The following is a 19,653-nucleotide window of genomic DNA, read 5'->3' as shown; positions in this document are numbered from 1 at the left end:
GAAGACTGAGAGAGGTCAAGTGTTAGCGCTTTCTGTTTTGTTAACTCTTCATTTCATTTGTATCTGAGGCATGCTGTGGGATGTCTTTCTGTATGCGAATATGCGTGGCTCCCATTGGATAATAAATAAAACTGTTTTGGCCTATGGCAAGAAAGCTTACAGTCAGATGGGAAATCTAAGCAGAGATACAGAGAAGGGTGGAGTCGGGAGAGATGCCAGCCTCAGCCAAAGAAATAACAAGATGCCAGCAGACCAGTAATGCCATGACCACATGGCAACACACAGATGAATAGGAATGGGTTAATTTAAGATGAAAGAGCTAGCTAGCTAGAAGCTGAAGCCATAGGCCATACAGTTTGAAATTAATATAAGCCTCTGGGTGATTATTTTATAAATGGCTGTGGGACCTTGGGGCCAGGCGGGACCGAGAAACATCCAGCTACAGAGGCATGGTCTCTCACAGAAGCTGGAATTTATTAATTCCTCAAGACCAGATGGCCAGCAAGCTCCAGTGCTCTTCCTGTTCTTGCCTTCTCCATCTTAAGATTTTGGCACATGCCACCACAACTGGCTTTTTATGTGGGTGGGTACTGATGATCTGCACACTGATCCTCATGCAGCATGCATTTTACCAACTACACAATCTTCCCAGCCTCCAGTTTACTTTTTGATAATTGCAAAGTAACCCACTACATGAATATATCATATTCTGTTTCACAACTACATACATTGAGATTTCCAAAGATGGATATTTATGGTTTCCCACAATAACAATATTCCTAAAACAAATACTCAGATAAGTAGAGACAGATTACAGACATATATGTCTCACAACATAGCCCTAGGTGACCTAGAATGCGGTATGTAGATCAGGCCTGCCTCTGCTTCCTTGGGGATTAAGAGAGTGTACTACTAGGAAAGGGCAGAACACATTTTTTAAAGTAAGGCACTGTGGACTAAAGGAGCTGCTTTTAGGTTTTGGCAAAGCCAGACACAAAGCAGTAAATGCTATGGCTCTGCTGGAAGTCAAAAGTCACATGTCAGGCAGCAAACTGGGAAAGCACATGCATGGCTTTCAACCAGTGTCAGTTATGCCCTTAAAGGAAACTGGAGACTCCAGTTGTCACAACTGGAGAGGTACAATTCTGTCTAGTGGGTGGAAGTCAGGGGAGCCTGAACAACGTAAAGAACAGGATCCTTACCTCCTTTAGGGAGGACTGAGCTACCCAAAGTGTGAAGAGTGAGCAGGATGAGAAGCCCTAGTACAGTGACACAGGACAACTCTTACAGTTGCTGTCTTGAGATAGTAAAGGACAACCAGAAAATTTTTTATAGTTTTGTACTATTTGTGGGTTCTTCTTGCACAGAGCATGCATGCACCCACTTCTCTGCACAATGAGGTGAAATCAGACTCTGCCACTTCTAGCACTGCTTCTGTTCCTACCGGACAATATCCACTTTCTCTTCAGCAGGCTAATGTCACTCTTGATAGGAAACAGTGTCTAGGTACACTTTGCTTGCTGCTGAACACCAACTCTAGCTTTACTCTCTGACCGTTAAGAGTGGAATTACCTCCTCCCTATGTGCATCAGCCTCCATCCAGCCCATCTAAACTGTTTTTGAATCTGCCGTGGGTCATTCTCCCCTCCACTCCCCTCCACCACTATCACCCTATATTGTCTTAACTTTTTTGTTTTTTTAAGATTCTAGGGACTGAACTCAAGGGCCTTGTGCAAGGTAGGTGAGTGCTCTACACTTTGCCTTGTATATATGTAAGATGGTGGTGCCACAAAGCACCTTTGGAGGTCAAAGGATTGCATGGAGTTAGATCTCACATTCTACCATTTGGGTCCTAGGAATCAAATTCAAGTCTTACCCTCCAAGCCATCTCAACAGCCCTTGTCTTTTAACCCTTTGCCCCCACTGAGAGAACTGCTAATCCTTACTCTATTAAGAGCCACCATCCTAGTGTGCAGAGCATGACTAAGTTACAACTTAGTTGGAAACGGCATTCTCACCGCCTGGCCTGGAAGCTGGGGTTACTTCAATCCCATCACGAATGCCCTTTAAAAGAAAAACAACACCTATTCAGGGAAAGCTAAGGGACTGTAGATTCTTGTAATCTCACTTATTCTTTAAATTTTTTTGTTTGTTTTTCGAGACTGGGTTTCTCTGTAGCTTTGGAGCCTGTCCTAGACTAGCTCTGTAGACCAGGCTAGCCTTGAACTCACAGAGGTCCGCCTGCCTCTGCCTCCCCAGTGCTGGGATTACAGGCCACCACCGCCCGGCTAAATTTGTGTGTGTGTGTGTGCGCACACATGTGTACACACACATACAGACACATGTATGTATATGAGTGTGGAGGTTGGAGCTTGACTTGGATGTCTTCCTTGATTGCTCACTCTCCACCTCTCTCTTCACCGAACCTGCAGCTTCCTGATCAGGAAGACTAGCTAGCCATCATCTTCAGGGATTCTCCAGTTTCAACCTCCCTGGAGTTGAGATTACAAGTGCCAACCAACATTTTTAAGTGAAGGAATAGAAAATTTTAAGTGGGGACATAATTTAGATCATGTTTGTGCTCCAGGCCCTTTACCAGCCCGAGCCATCTCCCCAGTCCAATTTTAATAAGTTTAACATTAAACATTTAACATTAAACACTTATCTAGAGAGTACACAGGAACACTGATCAGTGAGATCAGTAATATAAAGAGGACACTTATTCAGATAATTTCACAGCTTTGTAACATTATGCTGGGGTTACTGTCCTCTGGTCTTCACTTTTGAACACAAAGGTCAATCTGTGGAGTGTCAGTGACTGCTAAACCCTTTCAATCTCTTCCTCTCTTTGGGGCCACTCAGTACATGTCTAATGAATGACTCAATGCACCTTTCCAAGCTGAATACAATATACCTGCAGGCAAACACCTATAACAGGGCTTTAAAAGAAATCCTCCCATCCTTTAAGATAAAAAGTAGCAGATAACATTTTTTTGAGCCAGGGTCTCCTGTAGCTCAGACTGACCACAAACTTGTTAGGTACTGGAGAATGACCTTGCATTTCAGATCCTCTTTCGCTCAACCTTCCCCACCCTCGCCCATACTTGTGCTAGGTCCTAGGAGTACAGGCAGGTACCACCAGACCTGGTTCTATGCCGTGCAGGGGGGTGACCTTGCTCAGGGCAGGAAGCACTGCCAAAATGAGCTCCATCCCCAACCCAAAAGGCAGCAAGCAGAACTCAAACGTACATCAAACCAAAGTGATTTAGGGGAACCCAAAGCACCCACGGTGTGGGTTAACTAACTCATCACCCGCTATTCCGACTCTACGAGACAAGGACTAAGGAGTAAGACTGGAAGACGCACAGTGAGGATGGTGGAGGGGAAGGCAAAGCCTGCGGCAAAGGAGGGGGAAACTGTCATTTCCTCCAGCGCAGGGTTCCCACGTGCGGCCCGGCCCCGCCACGCCCCCGCAAGGCCCCTCGCTCCCGGGGCTCACCCACCCGCGGGCGCCGCGTGGCCTCCGCCGCCCGGTCTCGGCCGCTCCGGAGGAAAGAGGCCGAGAGCAGAGGCAGGTGAGCGGGCAGTAGACCCATGGCGCCGCAGCAGCCCGGTGCCCCGGGACGGCGGTTCCCCTGGACGGCGGTTCCCCGCGACCGCTCGTGAGGCCCGCGCGCCCAGTCCGCCTGCCACCGCCTCAGGCCGTTGGCGCCGCGGCCCCACCCCTCGCGCTGCTGCGCCCCGCCCCGCCATCCTCCGGCTGTCGAACCCCGCCGGTCAAGGCCCGAGGCATCCACCCGCCCGCGGGGGAACCCGACCTGACGGCAGCGTCGCCAGGGCTGCAGAGCCGGGCCGCCATACCTGCACTTTCCTCCGCCCGGCTGTGTTCTGCCGGTGATGGGCCGCCATCTTGCATGTTGACACTCCGACGTCACTTCCGGGAGAGTCTGGGCGCCGGCGGATGTCCCGCCCTGTTGCCCTGGTTGGGCAGAAGGTAGGTAGGGCGTAGGCTTTCCCTGCCGGTTGCGAGGGAAAGCGCCAAATGAGAAAAAGTCAAGTGCGGACCGTAAGGCTAATGGAGGCAGAGCCACCCCAGACGCCAGCATGAAGAAGAGAGGCCTACCCCAGCTTTATTATGTATAGATTTTTAAATTTAAATTTGATTGTGTATTTGTGTTTTGCCTGAATGTATGTACACTATGTGTGTGCAGTACCCGCGGAGGTCAGAAGAGGGCGTCAGATCCCAGGACCCGGAGTTACAGTTGTTAGTAAGCCATCTTGTGGGTTCTGGGAGTCGAACTCAAGTCCACTGCAAGAGCAGCCAGTGCACTTAACCTCTGAGACATGTCTCCAACTCCATATTTGTAGCTTAAAAAAATAAAAAATAAACAAACTTTTCTGTTGTTGTTGCTGTTATTTATTTTTTTCTTGCTGTGTAACCCTTGCTGGCCTAGAATGTGCTATGTGGACCAGGTTAACCTCAAACTCATTCGGAGGTCAGAAGACAATTTGGGGGAGTCAGTTCTCTCCTTACGCAATGTGGATCTTGAGGGTCTAACTCAGGCTTGGCAGCAGGCATCTTTACCCAGTGAGCTATCTTACCAGCTACCCCTCAGGATTTTGCCCCAGACTCTCAAATGCTAGAATTACAGACTTGGGCCACTATGGCTGTAATATGGATCTTAGGAAGTTAAGCAAGAAAATGTTAGCATTGACCCTGGTATTGACAATCATTTTAAATGATCACCTTGGTCAGGAAACATGACCAAAGTATTATAACCCCTATGGAAACCCACTACCTTTGTAAGCTAATTTAAAAAATACAAAGAGTCTGGAGAGAGGGCTGAGAAATTAAGAGCAACTGCTGTTCTTGCAGAGGACCTGAGTTTGATTTAGAGCATCCACATAGGAGCTCATGAGTGGCCATAACTCCAATTTCAAAGGCTGTCTTCTGGCCTTCACAGGTACTGCATCCAAGTGGCATATCCCCACATGCAGGCAAAAACTCATACACATAAAAGAGAAGTAAGTCTTAAAAAGAAAATACATATATAAAATAGAATTTTGAATATATATACCCTGCATGGATGGACAGCTATTCTTCCAGAAGACATGGGTTATTAAATGCAAATTTCAATGCCAGGCATGGGATAGCTTCCTATGACTTATTGTTGGGAAAGCCCTAGAGGCCCCGTTTCTAAACAATACAGGTTGTTGCTGTTTGTGGAATATTCTTTTACACTGTGTGGCTTTGATTGGTTTAATAAAGAAGCTGTCTGGCCAATAGATGGACAGGATAAGGTTAGGAGGGAGCTAAACAGAGAATGCTGGGAAGAAGAAGGGTTGAGTCAGGGAGATGTCAGCAGATACAGAGAAAGCAGGATGTGTAGAAAATGAGATAACAAGCAATGAGCTATGTGGCAAAGCATAGATAAGAAATATGGGTTAATTTTAATGTAAGAGTTAGATAGTAACAAGCCTGAACTATTGGCTGGGCATTTGTAATTACTATTAAACCTCTGTGTGGTTACTTGGGAGCGGCTTCCAGGGCAGAACCTTCTACCTACAGCTGTTGTTCTTGGTTGCCCACCAAAAGTAAGCAGTAAGACACTATTGCTGAAGACACTGTACACTTTGGTAGCTGGACATAGAGACATCAAAGGGGAACTGACCTGAAAACCTCCTCCTGATGACTACCGTTCATAGTGGCGGAAGGTGCTATGCAGGCTGCTAGGGAAGAAAAAGAATCCATGGTATAAATGGACCCTGCAGACAACCCTACCAGGCAAGATGTGTCTACTGGCATAGTCGTGGCATGACAGGTATGAAGGTAACCAACTACTTTGGGATTCAGGCCTGGTCCTGTAAATCCCATGGCTCAGGAGGTCATGGCCCTAGGGAGGAACCTGCTATTGTTGTTTTCCTAAACTACATGTTAGACTTCTTTCTAGATGTTTATGTTTATGGCGATAAATTAGTACTGTCCTCAGCCATGGCCAGAGGCGCCTCTTTTTGTAGTGAACAGCAGTTAATACAGACTCAAAGTGCTGAGCATAAGTGATTGTTAAGTGCTCAGCCCTAAAGAGATATCTACATCACCCTACCACCACCACCACACACTCCAAGGCTCAGGGAACAGCTCTGAAAAAGGGTGGAAAGAACTAAAGAGTTGGAGAACAGGGTAGAGACTTTGAAATGCTGTCTTTTGGATATGACATGGCCACTGCACCATGAACTTACTGTAGATACAGTTATCTGCACAAGATCGGTCAACATCCCAACAGGCAGCACTAAATGAACTCGCCGGCTACTAACACACAAAGGAGAGGACATGGAGGTGAGACAAGGTACTGAGGGTACCTAGAGGAATTGGGGAAGGACATTGAGGTTCCTGGGGGCAGTGGGAGGGAGGAGATGGGGTTCCTTGGGGGAATGGAAGAGGTGAGTTGGTGGTGCATATGATCAAGGTGTATTGTTTACACATATGAAATTGTCTAAGGGTAAATAAAAGATATTCTATTAAAATAGTCATATAGTGTTTAGCATAAGCTTGACATGTAGTAAGTGTGCAATAAAAATTACCACCTCTTAAAATGAAATTGGGCTGGTGATGTAGCTCAGTGGTAAAATGCTTGAGTATGCATGAGGCCCAGGTTCCAACCCTAGTATCATAATAAATAAATACATAATAAGATAAAAAACCAAAATTATGCAGAACCTTGTTTTATAGCAACCACTTTCTATTGGTGGTTTATATATTATTTGGGTATTTAAAAATGGTGTGGTGTGGAGCTGGAGAGATGGCTCAGAGGTTAAGAGCACGGGCTGCTTTTCCAGAGGACCTGGGTTTAGTTCCTAGCACCCACATGATGGCTCACAACTGTCTGTAACTCCAGTCATAGGGGATCCAACACCCTCTTCTGGCCTTCTCAGCCACTGCACATATGTGGTTCACAGACAAAGCATACAGGCAGGCAAAATATCTATACACATACAAAAGGCAAAAAAATTAAAAATGCTGTGGTGGTTGGAATGAGAAATGTCCTCCATAGCCTCAGGTATTGGAGTTGATGGTACTGTTAGTGGAGGTGAGGTGGCCTTGACGAAGGCTGTACATCACTGGGGGTGGGCTTTCACAGTTCCTAGTCTCGCCCCATTTCTAGTTGCTCTCTGCTCCCTGATGTGATTGCTCTTGCTCCCAGACCTGTCACTTGTTACCATGCCCTCCCCGCCATGATGCCGTCTTGCTCCTCTGGAACCATACACCAAAGTAAATTCCCTAAGTTGCTTTTGGTCATACTGTTTCATCACAACAGAAAAGTGACTAATACTGATGGATTTTTAGTCAAATTGTTTACTAGAGGCCCATCCTGGCTATGTATCAGATTCATAGAGAAACCAAAAAGCTGAGCTCCTTATAACATGATCTTCCAGTAAGAAGTAAGGTACAGTGATGTATGATAGGCTGTAAGATTTCCACTAAAGAGCAACATACAGGCCAAGCAAGATGATATAAGCAATTTCAGTAGTGTAGTATCAACCCAAACTTGAGACATCAGAGTTTGTGAAATAAAATTCACACCCACTGCAATTTTTATTGACTTGCGTTTTTGGAAGCTTCAGCAGTTCAACTTCTGTTCAAAAACTTAACACAACATAAAGGACACATTTGTGAGACTGTCTTTTTTTTTTTTTTCTGAGGCAGGGTTTCTCTGTGCAGCTTTGCACCTTTCCTGGAACTCACTTGGTAGCCCAGGCTGGCCTCGAACTCACAGAGATCCGCCTGGCTCTGCCTCCCGAGTGCTGGGATTAAAGGCGTGCGCCACCACTGCCCAGCTGTGATACTGTCTTAATTTAACTTATTTAGTGAATGCACGTGTGTGTGGGTGTCCAAGAATGCCAGTAGAAGACACCTGTCCTACTCAAGTGTTTTATCATTGTGAAGAGACACCGTGACCAAGGCAATTCTTATGAGAGGAAGTATTTTATTGGGCTTGCTTAAAGTTTCAGAGGTTTAATCCGTGGGGTGGGGGAGACATGGAGGCGCACAGGCAGACATGATGCTGGAGAAGGAGCTGAGAGTTCCATATCTAGGTCTGCAGGCAGCAGGAAGAGACAGCCACTGGACCCGGCTTGAGCATTTGAAACTCCAAAGCCCACCCCCAGTGACACACTTCCTCTGACAAGGCCACGCCTCCTAATTCTTCCCAAATAGTGTCGTTCATAACTAAGTATTCAAATATATGGTCTATGAGGCCATTCTTATTTAAACCATCACAGTGCCTGATCCCCTGGAGGTGGAGTTACAGGCAATTGTGAGCTGCCTGGCATGGGTGCTGGGAACTGAACTCTGGTTCTCTGCAAGAACAGCAAAAGCTATTAATCACTGAGCCACCTCTCCATCCTTCTGATGTAGCAGGAATCTTAAAGAGTCTTATTAATAAGATCAAACCTGAGGCCAGTTATTGGGGTGAACGCTGGAAGATCAGAGAAACAGAACAAGCCACAGCTTCCTCACCTCGCCAGTTCCTCAGCTGGTCTTGTTTCCTCAGACTGGAAGCCTCTGAGTCCTCATCCAGAAAGGGTCTCAGCTGAACTGTGCTGCTCCAAAGCCTTAAAGCTTAACCAGCCAAAATACTTAACCAACTAAATGCTTAGTTTCTGATCTTCACGCCTTATATAATCTTTCTACTTTCTGCTATCACTCCCTGGGATTAAAGGCGTGTGTCACTGTGCTTGGCTGTTTCTAATGTGGCCTTGAACTCAGAGATCCAGAGGGATTTCTGTCTCTGAAATGCTAGGATTAAAGGCGTGTGCTACCACTGCCTATCCTCATGTTTAATATTGTGGCTGTCCTGTTCTTTGACCCCAGATAAGTTTATTAGCCTGCACAAGATTTTTGGGAACACAATACCACATTTTATGATACATCTTTTAGATTGTTTTTATTTTACACACTTGGTAAATACAGTGCCCCATTCCCTGCAATCTCTGTGTTCTCCCACAGAAAGTCTAAGGAGATTCTGGAGATGTTGATGGTAAAAATTGTATGATGTTTTCATCTTGTCAGAGAGACCTGCTTTAAATGCTGTCTTGAAATTTCCCTTCCAAGTGAAAAGGAGCCACAGTGTTCAGTAGTTAGTTTATTTCTGAACATGCCAAGAAGAACACAGCCTCCCCGACCTTGGGGTTGGTATCACTCTATGTGGCAGTATTAATAGAAAAAACCATTTCCTAGTCTAGAACTGCTCAGTCAGCTCTCCCACTGGAGGGCAGTAGAGAGCCGCTCATGCTGCCCCTGATTTGGAAGTCACTGGCTGTGACAGACTTTGGAATGATTGATTCCCCCTAGATGAAAAGTCACAATCAAAGTACCTCTGCAAGAAATGGATTTTCTTCCATAAAAATGGAATAATTTATTATGAAGACAAGCTAAATGAAAATAAAGCACAATTTGGGTGTTTGTAAGGTCAGTGGGTCCCATATGTATGGATTTAATCCCCTCAGAGTAACTGTGTTTGAAAAAGATTGCACCTTTGCCAAACATACAGTTTCTCTTTTACCATTATTCTTTCAATCAGTTTTACGTAGCATTTACATTTTACTCCTGGAGATGGTTTAGAGTATGTGGGAGCTTGTGCAGATATTCCATGGAGATTCCACACTGTTTTATATAAGAGCCTTGAGCATCCCAGAATTTTGGTCCCCAGGGGAGCCTTGCAACTAGTCACCATGCCTACGAGGGGTGACTTGATAATTTACCACGTGAACAAAAGGAAAACAATGTAATAACTGTGCCACAAATGTCTTTTTGGCGTGTGGTTTTTACAAAGGACTTGAATGGGCTGAGGCTCTTGAACATGTAGTGGGTGCAAATTCTACCCACAGACTTGAATGTGTCCAAGTAGATGCCATATCAGGTTAATTCTGGGCCGTCAAGATGGCTTAGCAGGTAACGGTGATTGTTGTCAAGGCTGATGGCCTGAGCTCAATCTCTGGAACCCACATAGTGGAAGGAGAGAAGTAATTCCTTCAAGTTGTCCTCTGACCTCCACACATGTGCTGCATCAGCCCCAAACATCCAGATGCATTTTAAAAAATCAAACTAAGTATACTTTTGGGCTCCCATGTGATCAAAACGATGGGGAATTCCTCCTCAGTCAATATACCTGTGGCTATGGCAATTATCATAAGGTCACATGCCAATCTCAGGATCATACTGGGGAGGGGGCACCAAAAATCCTGAAATCACAGTGTTTAGAACCCAGTGTCTCAGAAATATGGTCCCTTGGAAGTGACAGACGAGTGTTTTTTTCTTACTTCTGGAGTGGGCCATTATCAGCACTGGGAATCTAGAGCCCCTAAGCTAGCCCTAAGAGCATCATCATCAGCCTGGATACTTTCTGTGATGCTCATGGTTTTCATTTCCTGCAGAACCTCTCTAACTCCTCCCCTGGCCTCTAAAGGGAGTTGAGTGGTCTTGGCTTTCACTAATGTCCAGACGAGAACTGATCCTTGGGAGAGCCAACGTAAACTGTCCCTGAGACCAGCAAGCTCTGTGGATTGACAACCATCAGTGGAAGCTGAGGGAGGAAGGAAGGAAAATTACAAGCAGAGCTGAGACATTCTAATTTCTCAACAAATCATCCTTCTGCTGAAGCCGGAGTCGAACACTGTTCTGTTCCTAGTAATCTCCCAGCACAAACCACAGGCATTCTTTATGCCTCTAAGCACCTTCAAACTGCATTCAAAATCAGGCCCACAAGCCTGGAAATCTCTCATCACTAATTTGTTGTACATGAATGCCCAGAGAAGCCTTTGAATGGTAAATGCAGTGGGAGGGGCAGTTTCCATGGCAACAATCCAATGCATCCTTTTTTCTCCTGCTAGCCAATTAGGTCTTCATTGCTAAACTGCTGTGAATGAGAAGGTGAGGTCTGGGTCCTTGTGCAAGGAGGAGGGGTTGTAAGAGGTCAAGTTCTAAGCTCCTGGAGCTATGTCCTGAACCTACTGAGCCATGCTTTAGCCTCCTTTGGTTGCCCTAGACCACTCTGGTAAAATACATTTTCAACACACACGACAAAGAACCAGTTTCTTTAATACAAAGAATGATTATGAACTAACACAGGATATACCAAAACACAATAGGGGGAAAAAAAGCAAAGGGCACGAATAGGAAGGAGCCTTACAGGAAAAGAAATGGTTGAATTTGTATGGCAATGTCCTTAATCTCATTCATAGTGAAGAAAATAGGTATTTAAGGGAACACCACTTTCCTCCTACAGCTCAGAAGAGATCTGAAAGTTTAATGAGATGCTGTGTTTAGGTGATATGGGGAAGCCATCGTTTATACACTCAGAGTGTGAGGGTAAATCAATATAATCACCCAGGAACGTGACTTAGCAATTTTTCTAGCAATTCATCCACCTGCTGTATGTACAGTTAATACAGGGAAAGCATTGTTGGGAAAAATGATGGGGACAGATTAAAGGGATGACTGATGGGACCATAAGGATGCAGAGAGCTGGTGCTCCTGTCACATGCATCGTTAGTGCAGCTGAGGGAATGGATGGATGGGCTGTCTTCTCTCTCACTTTAACCAGAGGCAGAAGTAGGATTGGCTGTTTTTCTCCTAGTTAAATACCTGACCGGACCTGGGAGTGGTGGTATATGCCTTTGATCTCAGCAGTTGGGAGGAATCAGGCAGAGGTCTGTGAGTTTGAGGCCAGCATTGTCTACATACAGAGTTCTGGGACAGCCAGGGCTACATGGAGAGACCCTGTCTCAAAACCAAAGCCCCCAAATCTGAGAAAAGCAACTGGAGGATGGAAGGATGGTTCTCAGTTTGAGGGATACAGTCCATCCTGGCAGATAAGTCGGTGCAGAAGCCTGAGGGCATAGTTCACCACACTGGCTCTGCAATCAGAACACAGCTGGCTTTCTCTTCTCTCTTGTTTAGGACCCGAGCAAGCCCACATTCGGGGGGTGGGGGGGTCTTTCCATCCAAGTTAACCAAAGTTGGACTGTCCTTCACAGACATGCCTAGACATCCATCTTTTAATGAGTCTAGACCCTGTCAGATTGACAGTGTCATGCTCAGCTTGAGATGCAATCTCAAGTCAGTATAAAACAGATCCCATGTGCAGATTAAGGAAGAAAATTCTCCTGAGAACTGATTCTAGATCATTTGGTAGGCTCAATAATGTCAGAGTATGGGGGAAAAGACAAAGGATTTCTTAAAAAATAATCTGTGCTCTTCTATCTCTTCTCCCCCAGGAATCCATGACCTCTGACTCCAAATATAATAAGGTAGGTCTTTGGCAAGACCATCTTAAGCTTGGTAAGTGAACAGTTGTGTGGATTTCAATTCTAGAGGGTGAGAAGTGAGCCAGCCAACACAGCAACCAGCCTCACTTATCCCTCTCCTGCCTAGCCATTGGCTGTTCAGCTCTTATTAAACCAATCAGGTGCCTTAGGCAAGGTGAAACAAATGTAACACATCTTTACATAGTTAAACATTCATTCTTATGTAGTTAAACAAATGCAGCATAAACAAATGTAACACATCTTTACATAGTTAAACATTCATTCTTATGTAGTTAAACAAATGCAGCATAAACAAACAAATGTAACACATCTTTACATAGTTAAACATTCATTCTTATGCATTAAACAAATGCAGCATAAACAAATGTAACACATCTTTGTCTGGCTAAACAAATATTCCATAAGAGGACAGCACAGCAGGAGCTCCCAAGGGAAGGGAAGAGTGGAAGAGACATAAGAAAACATTTGAAGGGGCTGGAGAGATGGCCCAGCGGTTAGAACACTTGGCTGCTCTTGCAGAGGACCCAAATTCAGTTCCCAGTATCCACTTAGGGTGGTCCACAATCACCTGTAACTCAGAGGATCCAAGACCCTCTTCCAGCCTCCACAGACAGTATACTCACAGGAACATACCCACACCTCCCCTGAACATATACATAATTAAAAATAAATTAATCTTTAAAAAAAGTTGAAGATGCCGGGAGGTGGTGGCACATGCCTTTAATCCCAGCACTTGAGAGGCAGAGCCAGGTGGATCTCTGTGAGTTCGAGGCCAGGCTGGTCTACAGAGAGATCCAGGAAAGGCACAAAGCTACACAGAGAAACCTTGTCTCGAAAAACCAACCAACCAAACAAACAAACAAAGTTGAAGATGCAGTGCTGAGGCAGGAGGATGGCAAGTTCCAGGTCGGCCTGGGGTATGTAGCAAGACCCTATGTGAGAAAGCTGAAGAAATAATGATGAACACTTCACACATTTGGTAGAAACTAGTACTTTGCACATTCAAGATCCTCCAGAAAGAGCCAAGTGTGCGCGCGCGCGCACACACACACACACACACACACACACACACACAACCATATGGAGGCATACCATAATTTCTTAAAACAAGTGAAAAAGCCGTGCAGTGTGGTGGTGCACACCTTTGATCCCAACACACGGGATGTGGAGGCAATAGGATCTCTGTGAGTTCCAGGCCATCCTGGTCTACAAACTGAGTTCCAGGACAGCCAGGGCTACACAGAGAAACCTTGTCTCGAAAAACCAAACCAAACCAAAAAACAGTGATAAATGTAGCAGGAATCTTAAATGGTCTTATTAATAAAACAAACCTGAGCCAGGTATTGGGGTGAACACTGGAAGATCAGAGAAGCAGAGTAAGCCACAGCTTTCTCACCTCAACAGTTCCTCATATGGTCCTGTTCCCTCAGACTGGATGGCTCTCAGCTGAACTGTTGCTCAAAAGCCTGAATGCTTAACCAGCCAAAAGCTTCTAGTTTCTGACCTTCACGCCTTATATATCTTTCTACTTTCTGCCCTCACTCCCTGGGGTTAAAGGCGTGAGTCACCTTGCTTGGCTGTATCCTTGAACAGATGGATTTCTGCCCTTGGAATGCTAGGATTAAAGGAGTGTGCTACCACTGCCTATCTTCTACATTTAATATTGTGGCTGTTCTGTCTCTGACCCCAGATAAGTTTATTTGGGTGCACAATATTTTGGGGAACACAATACCACCACATTCCCCCCTTTTTTGTCTAAAATTAAAGCTTATAACTAATACAAGAAAAACTATATCCAATAAGTATATACAATATATACAGTCAAGAATTACATTAACAATGTCTAGTCCATTAACATTTGACAAATTCAGATAAAAACTCCATTATATATATTAACAATGTCCAGTCCAGTAACATCTGATAAACTCAGACAAAAAATTTTCATTACTTATCTTATTTAAAACAATTAGTTCCTTTTAAAATGTAGATTCAATAATTGACCTTTTTATCTTATCATATCTATATTCTATTTTTTTCTTTTCATAATAGATTCAGTAGTCTACCTTTTGTCATTTTTTTGAAGATTTATTTATTTATTACATATACAGTGTTCTGTCTACATGCTAGAAGAGGGTGCCAGATCTCATTACAGATGGCTGTGAGCCACCATGTGGTTGCTGGGAATTGAACTCAGGACCTCTGGAAGAACAGCCAGTGCTCTTAACCGCTGAGCCATCTCTCCAGCCTTTTGTCATTTTTGTATCTCCCCTTTTTCTTTTTACAGTAGATTTAGTGATCTACCCATTCTATTTTTATCTTTTTTCTCAGAGTAGATTCATATCTACCTCATATCTATATTCTTTCTTTTTCTTTTTTTTAAACAAAACTTCTGAATATAATCTTGTTCAGCTTTTGTCCTGATCATTAACAATTAACAACTTTTAACCAACCATCATAAACAATAACAATTATCCATAAGCCATTGAACGATCAAAACACTATTTTGAAGATTTCAAAGTCGCTGTTAGGCATGGTCATGGTCCCCTGAAGACTTTTTTTTTGTCTCCTCTGTGGTTTGGAGCAATCACAGTCTGATAAATGTCTGTCTCTCAGAACCATGAGTATTCTTCCCTAGAAGAGAAAATCTTCACAGCAATTTCTCCCCACCATTTGTCTTGCCAAACTTTTCCAAACTGACCTTTGCCAATGTTTTCTTGTAACACAATGGTCCTGGCAATTCTTCTCTGAACAAGCAGCAGTAAACCCTTTGTCCCAGGTAGCAGCATTACCACAGTCACCAACACGATGAGAAGCAGCCTGCAACTTGGAGCAGCAGCCGCTGCCTCCATGGTACCACTGCCACCATTTGTGTCTGGGCTCCAGCTGAAGCTTCTCCTTAGCAAGCCTCCTAGGAGGGGCCTCAAACTCGGGATCCTCCTGCTTCTGCCTCCTTCAATAAATTCTACCAGTGGGTGCTACCACAACTGGCTGAGTGTAGCTTGGGTCTAAGCTGGGGCCCACAAGGCCACAGGCAAGAGGCTTTTTTATGAATTCGTACCACGAACATTGGGCACCAGATGTAGCAGGACTCTTAAATGGTCTTATTAATAAAACAAACCTGAGCCAGGTATTGGGGTGAATGCTGGAAGATCAGAGAAGCAGAACAAGCCGCAGCTTTCTCACCTTGACAGTTCCTCAGCTGATCCTGTTTCCTCAGACTGGAAACCTCTGGGTCCTCATCCGAATGGGTCTCAGCTGAACTGTGCTGCTCCAAAGGCTGAATGCTTAACCCGCCAAATGCTGCTAGTTTCTGGTCTTCACGCCTTATATAATTTTTCTCTTTCTGCTGTCACTCCCTGGGATTAAAGGTTCGATTTCTGGGATTAAAGGCTTGTGTCTCCATGCTGGCTGTGTCCTTGAACACCCAGAGCTCCGCCTAGCTCTGCCTCCCAAGTGCTAGGATTACAGGCGTGCACCACCACTGCCCAGCTTCTGCTATGGCTTGCTCTGACCCATTTTCTAGCCACCATTTTTGGCTCTGTATCTAGTGGCTGTCTGTTCTCTGACCCCAGATAAATTTATTAGGGTGCACAATATTTTGGGGAACACAATCCCACCACAATCTCAGCCCCCCATCTTACTGTAGGAGTACAGGTGCCTGCTATGGCCCCCAGCTTTCAAATACCTTATTTGAAATAATTCAAATGACAAGATAGTTGCCTTGGGATGGCATAAAAGTATCGCACATGGGATGACTCAGCATTCACTAGACTTCTGAACGCTGCCAAGATGAAAATCAAGGCTGACCTCCTGACCAGAGGGGCAGGGCTAACCTTGGGGATGACCAGCGCCTTCGTTTCTGCTCCCTGTGCGATCTGCTGCCTGGAGATGAGACAGACGGCAGACTTCTCGCTTGGTCGTCTGCGCTGTGGTCGTTAGTTCTGATTGTTCCTGTGGTGGGATCTGGTCTCACCCAGGAGACACGTCTTGGTGTATGTCTTCAAGGAAGTTTCTAGACTGGGTTTCCTGAGGTAGAAAGAGCCACCCTAAATGTGTGCAGAGTGAACAAAAATGAAAGGATGAACAAGTACCAGCACTCACCTCTCCGCTTCCTGACCGCATTTGCATGGTGACTAGCGCCCTGCTGTGCCTTCCCAGCCTCAATGGACTGTACCCCCAAACCGTGAGCCCAAATAAGCGCCTTTTCTTAGGTCACTTTAGCCAGGTGTTTCCTCCCAGCGAGGAGAAGAGCAGTTGGCACAGCTCCTTCTCAGATGGCGGCCTTCTGAATAAAGCAAGACTCAAACGGAATTCCTCCTCAGATCTGGAGTCTGAGGAACACCTGCTTCCAAGTTTTCAGATCTCACTGTGTCATCACTCAAGGAGGATGGCAGGGAGAGAAGAAGCAAGCTCTCGTGTGCTTCTATTTAATTACTTTAACACATGCATAGGTTGTAGTTCCTTCCAAAGACCCCCTGGAGTTGGAGTTACAGGTGGTTGTGATCCATTGATGTGGGTTCTGGTACCTGAACTCAGGTTCCCTAAGAGAACAGTACCCATTCTTAACAGCCGAATCCTCTCTCCAGCCCCTCCACTGTGTTTTTAAGGACACTAATCCCATTCATAATGACTTCTCCCTCATTTCCTAATTGCTTCTCCAAAGCCCTCATGTTGATGTATGAATGCAACATTTAAGTGGAGGTGGGGGGTGCAAAAACTTCAGCCCGGTGGATGTGGCTCAGGGGTAGAGCTCTTGCTTTGCATTCAGAAACCTATTTCAGACATAACAAAGGCTGGAATGAGTTAGCTCCATTACCCCACAGAGTGGGCAGAATATGGATGGATCCTGCAGCAGAAGGCAGGTCTGGATTTGGATTTATACAAGGAGCAAAGTATTGGTGAAATTATTAAGGTCATCACACATAGTTGAAAGGGAGGTTTATTTTGTGGCGTAACTTACAAACGAAGGGATACGTAGGTTGTAGGGTCTGGCAAAGGTATGGCGCAGTCTGGTGGTGTTCTCTGAAGAACTCTGCTTGGTCTACCTCCATCGTCCAGAGTCTGGGCACCAAGAGATCCCTCCTTTGGATCCTGAGTCTTCAGCATCCTCTCTCAGCCCCACCTTGTAGGTGTGACTATTACCAAAGCCTCAATGGGGGTTGGAATTTCCAGGCCAAGGCTGGAATGGCTATCCACTACATCTCCCCCTTTTGTCTAAATAAGAAGGTTCTAACCTAATACAAGACTATATACAAAGAAATGGTTATCAAATATTGTCCAGGAGTAATGAGGGATAATGACCTAGATAAGATGGAACTACAATCAATGCAAACAATATCAAGCAAGAAACACATACTAAAATCCAGGGAAGTCTAGAGCGTGGGTAGGTGGCATGTTACAAAGATCATTCCAAAAGGTGTCCTATCCTAAAGAACCTGAGTCTAATACTTATTATATTCTATCTAAGATATTACATATATATTAAGTTGTAACTATAACTGCTAGTCTTCAACCTCATCAAAGACCTGAGAAGGAATATAATAATACCTGAGATGCAAGCAACTTTCTGGAGTCTTGCAAGAGTAGACAGAGACCGCTGGCAGCCTGGACAGTCACCTAATGTTTCTCAGCATCGTTGGTGCATTCAAATTGGCTACAGGCCTGGAGTATCTGACAGATCATTTTCAGAAGCAGGAATTCTGAAAGACCATCTGACCCTGTCTTGGCAGAGTACAGTGGTCGCTTTCCTTGTGTCCCGCTTGTCCAGAAAGGACAGCATTCGTACTGTCAGCAGTTGAGGCAAGGGCAGTTCTTTGCCCAGTAGGCCATTTTGTGCCAAGAAGACAAATTTCCAAATGGAAATGTCTTAGAAGTCCAACATTCTCTCAGGATCAAATTGGTGCCTCCAGGAGCAATTGTGTCTCACGTTAAGTAACTTACAAATAAAGAGATAGGTAGGTTGCAGGGTCTGGCAAAGTTATGGCGCAGTCCGGCGGTGTTCTCTGGAGAACTCTGCTCGGTCTGCTTTCATCGTCCAGGGTCTGGGCGCCAAGAGATCCCTCTCCTTTGGATCCTGGGTCTTCAGCGTCCTCTCTCAGCCCCACCTTGTAGGCATGACCATTACTGAAGCCTCAGTGGGGCTTGGAACTTCCATGCCAAGGCTGGAATGGCTACCTACTACAACAAAGAGTACAGGGGCCAGGTACTTTCTAATGCCTTAGTGTCCAGACCCTGAGCTAAGGCAGGTGCTCCAGGCTGAAGCAGGTGCTCCCGGCTGCACCCCATACTTCATCTTGATCTGGGGTTTGCCCTTGAACAGCTGAAGATGCCCTGACCACTAAGACCTGGAAAGTATTGTTTGCCTTCCTGACCTTGGCAGCCCATGACCAATGACTGGCTGAAATGGAGGAAAAGCCCTTTCCTTGTCTCAAGGTGAGTTATATGTTACAAACTACCTATTGGAGTTCCTGTAAGATCAAATGAAGATTTACTTAATCAGAATCACATTGTGTGTGTGTGTGTGTGTGTGTGTGTGTGTATGTGTGTGTAAGACCACTGTAGTGTTGAAACACAAATCCTATACACCGGAAGATTTGTGTGCCCTGCACCTTTGAAATGCTTTCTGGGACACTTCAGTTGATCTGTCTGCCAAGGTAGAGGGCCAGTAGCCTCTGTTAATGATGTCATCTATTAAAGGCAGTTATCTCTAAGTGGCGATATTACTGATGAATTTCCTTCATTTTGGTCCTTTGTTAAAAAAGAAGGAGAGTGCCCCTCACCTCTTCTCGTGCTCTCTGATGTGCAGTGCCAACCTTCACCTGGTATTTATTTTCGGGAACTCCTAATTGCAGCTCATCAAGCATTTATCTTGCATTTACAAGTTCTCGCTGCAGGTACATTTTTAGCCATCCTCCGTAAAGCAACATAATTGCAGGAGGAACTATAGAAATGAGCCAAAGAGAAAGTAAGTGAGGAGCGCCGTAGCTCATTACTTAAGCACAGTGACCCACACAGAGATGGGCAAGGAACACAGCATCAAGTGGGACGCAGAAGGCAGGGAAGGAGCTCGGACGAGGGACGCCACAGTGTGCAGAAACCTACTCGGCACACTGATTTTATTCAGCAATGGGATGCTGTTTTATTTAATTCCTATGTCTCAAAGCCCCAGTTAGGCATGTTCTCCTTTCCCCAAATGCATTCATTTATATTTTAAAGGTGAAAATGTTTCTCTGTGTGGATCGGCTTAACCTGCCTTTGCTGTCTAGAGTATGATTGGTTGAATTCGAAGTAAATTTTGGACCTAGTGATAATCTTAGTGATGGCAAG

At 45.1% G+C, this 19,653-nt stretch overlaps 1 protein-coding gene across 2 annotated transcripts in view; it reads right to left on the bottom strand.

Annotated features, from left to right (window-relative positions):
* Wdr48 (WD repeat domain 48) overlaps nucleotides 1-3,927 on the bottom strand; it is a 40,798-nt gene extending 36,871 nt beyond the window's left edge. The window contains exon 1 of one of the 2 annotated variants that reach the window (XM_036194235.1): nucleotides 3,862-3,927. In XM_036194235.1, coding sequence (XP_036050128.1) covers nucleotides 3,862-3,909 — 48 coding nt within the window. In that variant the 5' untranslated portion in view covers nucleotides 3,910-3,927. Of the gene's footprint in view, nucleotides 1-2,018; nucleotides 2,036-3,861 lie in introns of those variants that run through there. The other variant, XM_036194236.1, reaches the window with a different exon arrangement.
* Between the last annotated feature and the right edge of the window lie 15,726 nt (nucleotides 3,928-19,653).

Source organism: Onychomys torridus, chromosome 7 (assembly GCF_903995425.1).
Source record: "Onychomys torridus chromosome 7, mOncTor1.1, whole genome shotgun sequence".
NCBI lineage: Eukaryota > Metazoa > Chordata > Mammalia > Rodentia > Cricetidae > Onychomys > Onychomys torridus.
Note: the sequence above shows the minus strand (reverse complement) of the source record. Positions and strands in the feature narration are given on the sequence as shown.